The 13,077-nt window shown below is 42.9% G+C and overlaps 1 protein-coding gene across 3 annotated transcripts in view; it reads right to left on the bottom strand.

Annotated features, from left to right (window-relative positions):
• Positions 1 to 466: 466 nt before the first annotated feature.
• acbd4 (acyl-CoA binding domain containing 4) overlaps positions 467 to 13,077 on the bottom strand; it is a 63,982-nt gene continuing 51,371 nt past the window's right edge. For all 3 annotated transcript variants that reach the window (XM_079657237.1, XM_079657236.1, XM_079657238.1), the window contains 5 exons: positions 5,229 to 5,341; positions 4,902 to 5,106; positions 3,953 to 4,179; positions 3,208 to 3,267; positions 467 to 1,496 (listed from right to left, as the gene is read on the bottom strand). In XM_079657237.1, coding sequence (XP_079513363.1) covers positions 1,368 to 1,496; positions 3,208 to 3,267; positions 3,953 to 4,179; positions 4,902 to 5,106; positions 5,229 to 5,341 — 734 coding nt within the window. In that variant the 3' untranslated portion in view covers positions 467 to 1,367. The remainder of the gene's footprint in view (positions 1,497 to 3,207; positions 3,268 to 3,952; positions 4,180 to 4,901; positions 5,107 to 5,228; positions 5,342 to 13,077) is intronic.

Below are 13,077 nucleotides of genomic sequence, written 5' to 3'. Positions count from 1 at the left end.
AAGCTGGAGCACAATCGGCCATTGTTGTTGTTGTCGGTGTGAGCTGTGAGGGGTTTCCGCGCAGTTTGGCTTTATGCAGCAGGCACGCAAACGGTTACGTCATGACGCAAACGATGACGTAATGACGCAGCACCAGTCGGACTCTGGGCGGTGTGAAAAGAGCCGGAGCTAAGCCGGAGCTAAACCGAAGAACCGGTTCTGAACCTGAAAATCTCTAGCATGGAGCTTGAACCGGAGTTTCGTTGGTGTGAATGAGGTATGTAAGGAAGTGGCAGATTTTTTTCGGTTGTGTATTTTCAAATTCTAGCGCACTCGAGCTGGTTTATCCAAAATTACCTACCCTACCTTTAAATGAATGAAACAATGGAACCATGTTTGGTGTATCTACTCCATCTAACCAGCAGCTTACTGCCAGTTCACTTTGTGATTAAATGTAAAATGTGTAATGACTCCACACAACATAACATTTTAATCAATATATATTTTAATGTCAACTCATGCATAAGTATTATACATTTTGACATGGACATTCATTACAGGTAGGTTTTAAAAATAGTTCTTCCATCATTTGGTGACAATGGTTTCAGCTACATTAGTCATTTCTGTGTTTTATCATTTCAGAGGTTACAAATTAATCTGATTATGTTAACAATGATGTTGGAATTACTGAATTAGATACACAATAAATGTGGCGGCGATAAAACTTGTATTCTACATGGAATGAAGGTGCAGTAAGCACATGGGAGAGAGGAGAATGGAAGAGGACATTTCATTGTGAGACTTAAATATAAGTCAAAAGAGAAACTGACAAACAATCTGAGAGTCTGAAAGTCAGATCTGACAGAATAAATGAAAGTGCTCCCCCCCAATCATCAGAGATATTGATGTTATGAATCCTGTGTGGCTGCCTTTAAATGGAAGCAGTCGATATAGAGATGTCCTGATAATCATCAGATACTTTGGCTGTTTTTTTTATATTCTGTTAATTCCTAAAAACATTGATCTAAGGTAGCAAAAGGTGATGGTACATCATGTCTGACTAACTTTAATTTAACAAAATAAATCAAGTCTTTATTCTGTCTCATGATCAGTATCCTGTGTTTCCGCCCCCTGCTGCCCAACAACAGCCAGCTGATTCCTCCTGAATAATTTAAGTAAAGATGTATGTGCTGTAGTGAGTGAAAGGACTTTGATCCTGAGGTGAACGACACAACCACGTTAATCTCTCTCCATCGGAGAGAGGCCACACCCTCCTGCCCCCCTCAGTGAGGGAGGGACCCCCTCATGGATTCCATCGTGCTGTACAAGGAAGCCTCCCCACTGATGGTAACTACAGGTGAGTGGTTCAGAGTGTTCCTCAGCGTCCTTCATGAAGATATGCGGCCCCTCCTCTGGGCCCTCCTCAGCAGGTAGACCAGCCCCTGAGCCACGAAGGGCCACAGCAGGAAGAGGAGCATGGTCTGCTCCGACACGTCAAACAGCCCCCACCGCTCCTCCTGGGGGGACAGTGGGTACCAAAGGGTATTAAACCTTATGTGTTCTGATTTTTCTGGTTCTCTCTCTCCTGTTGTGTATTCTAGAGGTGTTGTGCATGTCAATGGTCTGCAAGGCTAAAATCCCCGTGTTCCCTCCAGAGGGAGTTCCTCTTCCACCCTAACCCTAAAAACAATAGTCTGAGGAAAAGGAGATTAGATTCATAAGCAAAAAACCTTTATGAAAAAACTAGGGCCGGGACTTTAACGCGTTAATTAAGATTAATTAATTACACAAATATTAACGCGTTAAAAAAATTAACGCATTTTAATCGCACTTATTTTTGCACCGCGGAACGTTTCTCACTGGATGAGTTTCAGGGGTACCGATTATACTGGAGCACCAACTAACGTTCATGACTTCAGACAACAACAAACCACTGTGAACAATAGTCAAACATGAACGAAGAAGCTGATGAGACCACTTTGGTTGGCCCCGTGGATGGGACATTTTGTTTTAAAAAACGGACGGATGGAAGCGTCGATAAGAGCACGGTTGTTTGCAAATTATGCAAAAAGGAATTCGCATATCACCGCAGCACATCAAGCCTCAAGTATCACCTCAATGCAAAACATATAGCAGCTAGCGTGGAAGCTAGCGTGGACGTTAGCCCGACTCGGAGTACAAGGACCCACACCCAATTCGCGTTGATCAAACAGTGGCCTATGCAACAGAGAGATTTTATTTTTCATCAGGATATTGGAAGAATAGGAGGGATTGAGGTCAATCACTGGCACTTTTTTATTTTATTTTAAATGGTACACTTTTTGTTGAACTGTTTATTGTTTTGGCCAAGGTTATTGAGAGAGTTGGACTGAAATTGATTAGATTTTTTAAATCAACTTGGTAAATCAACAAAGTCTGTTATGGCCTCTGAAGCAACAGAGAGATGTTTTCTAATAGTCAGGGTTTCCAATGTTCTGAATGTACTTGAAAGTATTGTGTTTTACTTAAAAAACAAAGTGTTATAGTTTACAGAAGGTCTACCTACCTATAGGCTACCTCAAACTCTGAAATGTACTATATTCCTAAATATGCTATTGCTACACTTTATGGCAAAAATTGCACTTTTCTGTTGGTCTTGGTTAAGTACCACCTTGAAAAAAATAAACAATGTTTTGTTGCTTAAGCTTATGTATTCAGTCATTATTCAATGGTATACTAAAATCCATGTGAAAAAAATTGCTTCTCACTGTTCTCAGGTCAAATATTTATATGTGATTAAAAATGCGATTAATTTCGATTAATTAATTACAAAGCCTCTAATTAATTAGATTAATTTTTTTAATCGAGTCCCGGCCCTACAAAAAACAACATAAATGTATTCTCTGAGACTTTGAAGTAATACGTTCACCTGAAATGTCTAAGAAACTGAAAATACTTGAGGTGCTCTTAAAGGAGTTGCATATATGTCTAAATAGATTCAGTGAAACTAATTGATGGTGTCTGTAGGCCGATGGAACCACGCTGCCCCAAGTCTAGATTGTTGATGGCACCTTAAAAAGAAGAAGCTCTTGTCTTTCATTGTACGAGTATAATGACAATAAAGGCTTATTTTCTATTCTGTTATTAATTTAATTAATTGTATTTTTAATTTTAAACACTTTCGTAAAGGGGTTTTGACAAAAATAAAATGGCATACAGTATATCATTTATCTTGTTTTTATCTCTTACCTGCTGTTTTGCAGCTGCGGTGGCACACTGTGCGCACGTTCTCCACTCTGACCCCTGAGCCTGCAACACAAACAGCCGTGAGCCTCAGAGAACACACTAACATTCATTCAAACACAACATTGGAAATAATCTGTGCCTGAATTTCTGCCAAAATGTCCAACCATGTCCTTCTCCAGAGGACAGCATGACCACGGGCAGAAGGACCTCCAGCTGTTCCAGTCTAAATACTGATATGAGATATTGTGCTAGGTTTATTATTAGTCAAAGCTTAACTTAGAAATCTATTTATCAGCTCAGATGAGCAAAGCTTTTTAAAATTACAAGATGATAATTCTCCATTCAGAAAACAAATCATTAATTCAGGGTTCCTACTAATAGGTATCATTATTTAGTTATTTCGGCATTCTTTTTAAGCGTTTATTGCAAAAATATTAATGACTAATTATGCATTTTTGGTCATACCACTGTAGTAAACCAGACGGACAAGAGACAGAGAGCTTGGTGAAATTATCTGAGCTCTGTGTGTCTCAGAGAATTATTTGGATTATGAACCCAGACACAGAGCCGTGTGTTTCCCAGAGTATCTGGAACTTGCAACATGATCAAAGCAGCAGCGTGGTTATCTCTATAGAAGCCCTGCCAGTTCACACAAATGATGGTGTGAACTGGCAGGGGTCAGACCTGCACAAGTAGCGCAGGGCTCTGCACCATGACACTGTGTCCTCACAGAGCGTGCTGATCTTACATGTGTGGCAGCGAGCCGCTCCACCGCCTCCAACCGCTCCATCACGCTCCTCATGTCCTCCCTCAGCCGGCGCAGCGCCAGCACAATCTGCTGCTGCAGCTGGGCCTCGTGCAGCCTCTCCACCCCCCCCTCAGAGCCATCTCCGCCGCCTCGGCCAGCGCCGCCTCGGCCACCACCTCCTCCCCCCCCCTCCACCCCCCTCCTGGGACTGCCCTGAGGAACACCACCTACACAGCAGAACAGAATATATGAAGCTCTACCATCAGTAAAATAACACAGAGTAACGAAAGGTGGGGGGGAGAAAAAGAAGTTTCGAGTGATGCAGAGATATTGACTAAATTAAAGACTTTAAATAATTACTTCAGAAATACTATTTTCACACTCATAATCAAAGAGGATTCTCTGCTCTAACAACATCCACAATTATCTGATATCCACACCAGTGATAAGTCTAGTGCCTATTTGTCAGACATGCACAGTTACAACCGTTGTATACAAACAGCTCAGAAAACATTAAGAGACCACTCCACATGTTTCTTAAATCTCAATCTACATGTATGGCAGCCATTCCATTCCAGTGTCTGTTGAATGCCAACACAGAGAAATGTAGTCAGTAGTTCATTGAGTAAAATTAACATTTATTCTATTCTAACACATACCTATAAATAGTAAAACCAGATAAACTGATAATGCTGCACTGGTCTCTAAATGTTTTCCACAGCTGTATTACTGCTTAGATTTTAGCTTTATTGATTCATTTAATATTTCAGTTTTATCTTAGTTTCTTCTTGTTTTCTTTGTTGTGATTTAGCTATGCTATATGTACAAATATGAGTTTATATTCTGAACAAAGTGCACCTCTTTAATGAAATCAGTTTATAAATTAAATAAATTAAGAAAAACCAAACTCAACCCTTTAAATATGCTGTAAACCCTGTAGTTTGCTTACGTTCTCTCCAGTTGTGGTGTGGAGCTTCCCTTCCTGTGTCTCTGCTCCTCCGCTGGGGGCCCTTCCCGTCCTCCGCCCCCTCTCCCCCCTGCCCCGCCCCCACCTGCCTCACCTCCAGACGGCCTTCCAGCTGGAGGCTCTGAACAGGACACGACTCAGAAGACACATGGCCATTGGGAAAACCATTGGTCTTCACAACGGTCAACTGTAAACACAAAATGTGAAATATTTTATATGTTCTTATTTTTATATTTACAGATAGTGAAACTTTGAATCACTCTGCAACACTATGAGTTTGCTCTGTTCACTGCCTCAGCTGCTTCATACCTTGATGTTGCGGAGCTGCTCCACAGAGTCAACTGAGTCACAGAAGATCTCGCTCTCTGAGTCGCTGGTCAACACCACACCCTCACACACCATGCCCTCACACACTCCAGAGTCTGCAGGAAAACAAGGATTCAATGAGGAGAACACATCTGAAACAAGAGGGGCACGAGCAGCACAGTGAATAAAGGTGGAGCAGTTACTCTTCTATATCTCCCTTTTCCACTGAGAGTTTTTTATGTTTTTACTGTAGTGGCATCGGCGCAACGTCGGAGGCTGAACAGCAAATAATATATCAACGTGTGAACTATAATTTATTATTGAACATGCTTGTGATTACAACCTGTTTTCTATCATTGTGGGAGCAACAAGTATCTCATTGAAAGCTTTTGGTGAATAAGGAATATGCCATAAGTATGCCTGATTAACGTTCTGCAAGATGGAGTTTTATATAACATGTAATGCGTTCTTCCATTGAACACGCCATAAACAATTCATCTCTTATTTATTTTGTTGGCTCTAAATCTTGTTATTGATTAGTCAGACTGGCTTTAGGGCTAGGCTAACATTTTCCATGTAAGACAAGAGAAACCTCATAATATACAATCCTTTATCTACGGCAGTATGTCGCTAAACAATGTCAATTAAACTGCTCTGATTTACAGAGGCATCCTTATAGCCACGTTACTCTGGAGAAAGTATAAGGGTGGAATAGCAACATGAGCACAGCTCGAACATAGTCCACCGCTGCTGTTGTTCTGAGAAATATTCACTCTGGAGTTGCAGCGATTGTCCGGTGCCTTGCTCAAGTGCACCACGGCAGAGCCACAGAGGTGAACTGGGACCTCTCCAAGTAGCAGTCCACACTCCATACTTTAAGTCTGGTCGGGGACTTGAACCGGAGACCCTACAGCTCACTCCAGAGTGAACCGGAGCCCCTACTGACTGAGCCACTGCCGGACAAGGTCTCTGCATTTGACCCATCCTAGTGTTAGGAGCAGTGGGCTGCCATTATGTACGGCGCCCAGGGAGCATTGTAGGGAACGGTGCCTTGAGTCTTTCCGGGACTTGGGAACTGGTGACCTTCCAGTTGCCAATTCCCTAGGGACTTTGCCACCACCGCCCTACAGAGCTGGACTTCAATTATTCAACTAAACCTGGCCAGAGTACGTTATCTAAGTATGTCCACAGTAAAAAAGAACAGTTTGAAAATGGCTCTGTTTCAGCCCTCTATTTGGATTACAAAGGGTTATTTCCCTTTCTAAAGTGGTCCCTGGAGTGTATAAATCAGGCATCCTCAAAGTCCGGACTCCGGTCCGGATCCGGACCGAACCACAACTGTCTCTGAACTCTGAGCAAATTATACTTTTCATATGTGTTATCTGCGAGACATCGCCACAACGCAACGAGTCAAAATGTTCCGCTATGTCCACTACAAACAGCGCTATGCATGTCCGACTGTTCCACTGTGTGTGTCTTGTCAACGCATTGGTCCAATCACATTCAGCATCCCGTCAGCGTTTTTTTCCCCCACCAACAGTCTGCAAATCAGAGGCACAGTAGGGCGGGTCTTCGCGGAATGCGGGTGGGAAAAATGGGTGTGTTTAAAAAAAAAAAAAGTCAGAGCGAGAGTTAAACGCTCATCTGGTTGCATCTGTACTGTAGCTAGTAGCCTAGTTTCACCTACTGGGGTGGCATGGGGGGGCAACTGCTACCCTCAAAATAGGCCTTGCCACCCCAGCTGCCACCCCAGTTGGCAGGTTTGTTTTGAAAGAAAAGTTGTGGCTCATCGGACATTTATGAGAGAAAGTCTCTAATGTCCGAGTGCAAGTGAATGCAGCACAAGACGCACGCCTTGTAACCCCTCCCCCGGACCTGGCGATTTCATTTGAACGGTACGGCGCGAAACGAGAAGCATTCGGACCGAAGTACTGAAGGAATGAGGTATTTGCGGTCTACAATGACAGAGAAGAGACTGTCATGTTGGCTGTACTCAGCATTGAATCAAAACGCACTAAAGCTGTTGATCTTAATACGTTTGTTTGGCGTTTTGCTGAACAAGATGGTAATTGCGGCATTCAGCTGTAATAGACATGTCAACTTGATGCTCTGCTCACGGATGAGCATACACAACTGTTAAGGTGATGACCTTACGTGTGTAAATATATGTTTTTCTTTGTGGGGGTCTGCCCCAAAAAACTGTTTTAAGTCCTGAGAAAGTCAAATAAGACGGTGTGTAAAACTACACTGCCCAGCCAAAAGAAAGTAACCACTTTGATTGAACTAGGCCAGTAGGTAAGGGCTTTCCACTGGATAATAACTGAAGTATAAAAGAATGCATGACTGAAGTGATGGAGACCGTGTTTGAAGGCAAACTAAAAGAGGAAATAACAGGTCAAATCAAGCAAATCCCCATCTCAGATTCCACAGCAACCAGAAGAACATAAATACTGGCTGGTGATTTGATTAAATCAGCTTTGTGATGGAATAAAAAATGCACAGTGCATTTCCTTAGCTGTGGATGAGTCCACTGACACCACTGACAATGCTCAGTTGCTGGTGTTTGTGAGTTTTTATGATGAGGCAAAGGGGGAGTTTGTTGAAGATGTGTTGGGCCTGACGAACCTCAGTGGACACACAAGGGGGCAAGACATTTATAAAGCAATAATGGGAATGCTGAATGAAAGAGGGTGCAGCTGCCTTTATTCATAACTGCAGCTCTTACACTGCGACTCTGAGGGATCGAGCAAAGACACAATAACAACGAAAACTGCTGCATACAGATTATTTTTGTTTTTGCAACCTCGTGTTAAGAATCTTGCTGTAATTGTTTAAAAGTTTGAATGACCGTAATACACGGACCTTTATCTTATTGAAAAAAAAATGTTGGACCTTTAAGATTTGTATTTGAGTACCCCTGGTATAAATCCTAAAAGTGGGCTTAGTGTTTCAGTGTGTATTTTTTTTAACCTTTATTTAACCAGATAAAAGCATTGAGATAAAATCTCATTTACAATGCTGACTTGGCCAAGAAGGCAACAACGTTACACATTCTACACATAACACGGACATATCAAATACAGAGAACACAACCAAGTTGTTGAGATCTCCCTATCAAGTGAATACTTAAAACGAAAGTTAATTATAAATCAAATATGATCAATCATATTATTGTATAAACCCATAATGAGAATGCTTCTTGATGGTTTTTGAATATGTATGTGTGTTTACAATGTTATCTGTTGCTGTTTTGATAACTTTGCTTTTTAAAAAGAGGGTGTTGAGATCTCCATATCAGGTTGAATAATTAAAACGGAAGTTAGTTATAATCAAATATAATCAATCAATCTTGTATAACCCACAATGAAAATGCTTCATATTTTAGGTTTTTCTGTATTTAAAGTATAAACAAAACACAAGTGGTTTGTTAAATTGAGTGTGAGGCCTATAATGGTTTATGAGTGTCACTGATAAGGGAGAAGGCAGTTTCTTCCCTCTCTCCCTACAGCAGTACACAGGGAGGTGTAAGAGTCGGGAGGGCTGATAATTTATTCCGGGAAATTACTCAGACCTACTAATTGACCGAACCAAAGTTATTGAGTCTATGTAAGTTTACTGTTTGGCTCAGATCCACCAAAGTCAGCAAGATCTCACCTCTATTAACTCCCCGAAGAACCAGGTTCAATTAACTGCTGTTTCAATTCAGACAACTCTCTTAAATCTGTTTAACAGATCCCGAAGGATTTTAATATCAGTTATGAGGTGTGGCCCTACCTAAGTGTGAGTGTGGCAGGGTGCAAACTTACCTTTGAAGCAGGAGAGGAGAGCGCAGATCAGGGTAGGATTTTCACGGCGGACATGACGGCCATGGCCGTCGTAGCCCCTCTGTCTGGCTGTTATGCCCCACAAATAATTGTACGTCATACGGCCACCATGGCCTGTGTGCCCCTGATACTGTTAAAATATCGAAGTTGCTTTAAAAGCGACAGAACAGTGATTTCCGAACTGTATTATGCTGCGTTCACAACGGACGTGATGCGTATATTCTCATCGCTCTAACCGCTGTAGTTTCACCGCGGCTGTCAGCTGTGTTTACTCCTGTCATTCAAACAGGACGCGCTGGAGAGGGGGCAGGGCTTATTTCCATGTAAATACTGTGGTGGAAACCAACTACGACAAAATTAACCGATTTTACAGTGATTTAATTGTAATACATGTTTCAAACAGTGGCGTAGCGGAGGCCCCCGCACCCCCCGCAGTGCGGGGAAGCCCCGGACCTTAGGGGGCCCCGCCCCCACTGTAGGATATCCTCTTAGATTTCGTAACGCGGGAACAGGGCGCAGAGGGCGGGCCCCCCCCCTCCCTGCTATGTTGCTAGGCACCCCGTCCCCGTCATGTGTACGCTGCCTGTAGTAGTACAACAGTGTATCATTATAATTATTTGCTGACCTGCGATAGGGCTAATAACTGGCTGATAACTAATGTTCATTGGCAGGCTGGGCAGCGTTCAAAACAAAACGGGAAGCATTGCTCATATAAATAACGTTCATTAGTTGCGTTGCCGGTAAACATGAAAAATGAAGCGCCACTACCCAAGCGGTGCTCAGAAAAGCAAAATGAGAGCGAAAGCCGAACAGGAGAGGGCAAAACTACCTAAAATAACGTCATTGTTCCGGCAGGCAGCAAAGGTAGACGTAGACTCTAACGTTACTGCAGATAGACCGCTAGCAACCCCCCCCCGGCCCCCGGCCTTCAGCTCCGAGTCCAGGCAGACAGCCCAGCAGCCTCGTTACAGCCGAGCCAGCTAGTCGTGGCTCGTGCTTCGAGACAGGTTAGACATTAGAATAATAGAAAGTTTTATTCGCCATAACCGGTAAGAGTATGCTACAGGTTACATTGGAATTGGAATCTAATCCGTTCATTTTTACAGGTCAGCAAGAAGTCAGCTGTGCCCCCTCCGAGGCAACTTCAGACATAGCCAAGGTTGCCCAGCCAGCTAGCCATGCCCCGACAGTGACAGCAGCTCCCACCCACCCTAGGGACACGTTGGCCAGCGACAACTCTGTGACTGAATACCCTACTGATAGGGGGAAATTCCCTGTAGATTTAGAAGACGATGATGTTAAACGGTACATTCTGAATAATGGGCCATGCAAGCCTGAAGGGCCATTCAAAAGGGATGGGAAGGGAAGGTGCTTTTCAAAAGAGTTCTATAACAAAACATCTAAAATTGGATGTAGAATTCCACGCAAGTGGCTATGTTACTCGCTATCTATGGACCGGGTGTACTGTGAGCAGTGCTGGCTGTTCGGTGACAGACCGTCTGCCCATCACCTCCACCAAGCGTGGAGAATAGGAATAAATGATTGGCAGGGTCTCTCTAAAAAGATTAAGGAACACGAATTATCTCACTCTCATTTGGCAGCATGTGTCGTGTATGATACGTGGAAAAATAATCTGACCATTGACACGCAAATATCATCTGAGTTTAAGAGAGAGGTGGGGTTTTGGACCGAGGTCCTAACCAGAATAACTGATGTTGCACTAACACTGGCCTATCGCAACTCTGCTTTCTGGGGTCACAGAGAGAAAATAGGTGATATAGATAATGGTAATTTCTTATCTACCATAGAATTTATGGCGCGTTATGATCCAGTTCTGCAAAGGCTTATTGAAAGCAAAAAGAAGGTGCACTACCTAAGTCCTCAAACTCAAAACAAAATAATTTCATTGCTATCGAAAAAAGTGCAGGACACCATCATTACAGACATACAGAATGCAGAATTATATTCGATTATAATGCATACTACCCAGGACATTTCAAAAGTAGACCAACTGAGTCAAGTGTTCAGATATGTTACTATAGCAAATTATGAAAATGGAAACCCTACAGAGGTGAAAATAAACTAAAGTTTTTTGGGCTTCCATGCAGTCACAGACCAAACTGCTGCAGGTCTAGAGAGAAATTCTCGAATCGATGGAGAACACAACGACTTCCCTTTCCTCTCTGAAGAACCAGCACCTTACCGTGGTAGAGAGGTTTGTGTGCCCTGATTAACCTGGGGCTATGTTGTCTGGAACCTTGTGTTCCTGGTAGGGTCTCCCATGGCAAATTGGTCTCAGGCAAGGGGCCAGACTAAGATTGGTTCACAAGACCTCATGAAAGACGACACACGAAGTGAGGATACCCGGCCCGGAGGAAGCCCGAGGTCCCCTTCCGGAGCCAGGCCCAGTGTATAAGTGTACGTGGTACCAGAGCACCCTAGGCAGAAGGTCCATGATCGATTTCGTTATCGTATCATCGGACCTGTATGGCCGTATGTTTTGGACACTCGGGTAAAGAGAGGGGCGGAGTTGTCAACTGATCACCATCTGGTGGTGAGTTGGGTCGAGTGGCGGGGGAAGCCTCTGGATAGACCTGGTAAGCCCAAACGTGTAGTTCGGGTGAACTGGGAACGTCTGGAGGAGGCCCAAGTTCATGAGGCCTTCAACTCACACCTCCGGCGGAGCTTTTCGGGCATTCCTGTGGAGGTATGGGACATTGAACCAGAGTGGTCGGTGTTCAAAGCCTCTATTGCCGAAGCCGCGGCGGGGAGCTGTGGTCTCAAGTTTCTAGGTGCCTCAAGGGGCGGTAACCCTCGAACCTCCTGGTGGACACCGGTGGTCAGGGAAGCCGTCCGACCAATACCATGTACTTTAAAAAATAAAAAATAAAAACCTATGTGGGAACTATCAGCAGATATCAAGCCCCAACAATATATTGAAAACCAGGAGGACGTTTTTTGCGAAGCTAAAGCTCAAGTACTTTACCAAAATCAACTAAACTATTTGCTCTTGACCCTTTTTTGGAAATGGGATTTTCCGTTACACAACAGAAGACTCAATTCAGGCCTTAACCCTTTGGAGTCGACCGTCACGCCGGCGTGATCAGATCACATGACCTGTTCAAGCCGGTGCCGCATAAAAACAACAGTCCGGACAACATTGCCGTGTGTTTCTGTCGAAAGTACTGACTTGAAACTATATCCCAGTCTTTGTTTCATGCAAAAAGACCCGGTAAACAGTAAACAGGAGATACGATGATATAAAGTTAGTACATTTCAAAATATTTGAATATCTTCGCCGTATTTGATCATTTTACGAAACGGAAAATACTGGAAACTGTAGATCCTGCTCAACAGGATGTGTGTGTGTTTCTGTTGAAAGTACTGGCTTGAAACTATATGCCAGTCTTTGTTTCATGCAAAAAGACCCAATAAACACGGAGATAGGATGATATAAAGTTAATACAGATATATTTCAAAAGTATGAATAATGGAAGCACATATTTTAATATCTATATATATATATACCGTATTTTATCATTTTAAGAAACGGAAAATACTGGAAACTGTAGATTCTGCTCAACAGGATGTATTTAACAGGGAGGGGGTGAGGTAATCAGGTAAACGGAGTGATACGAAGCGAGACGAAAAGAGACGAAGAGGGACTGCGGGAAATGGAGAGAGGCGAAGATATACGAAAACAGGCGGCGGGAGACTGCGATTGAAGTAAAGTGACAAACATTGAGAATTTAGATATAGTTAGATAGATTTAGAGTTTTGAAGATTCAACTATGATGAAGAGAACTCTGAACGTGAGTCAAGCTATAAGCTTGTTTTTTGACATGGAGGAGGAGGAGCCTGTGATGTTGCCCTCTGTGTCGTAGTTGACAGAAACTGCTTTGAAGCGTGGCACAGATAAAGACAGAAAAAACGGATTTTTGTACATAATGTGTATATATATATATATTTGTATTATATTTATAATAACACTTTTGCCTTATCAGAATGAAATCCCATGTACATTATTT

This window comes from Notothenia rossii, assembly GCF_949606895.1.
Source record: "Notothenia rossii genome assembly, chromosome: 11".
Lineage (NCBI taxonomy): Eukaryota > Metazoa > Chordata > Actinopteri > Perciformes > Nototheniidae > Notothenia > Notothenia rossii.
The sequence above is the reverse complement of the archived record's forward strand: the minus strand, read 5'-3'. Positions and strand labels throughout refer to the sequence as shown.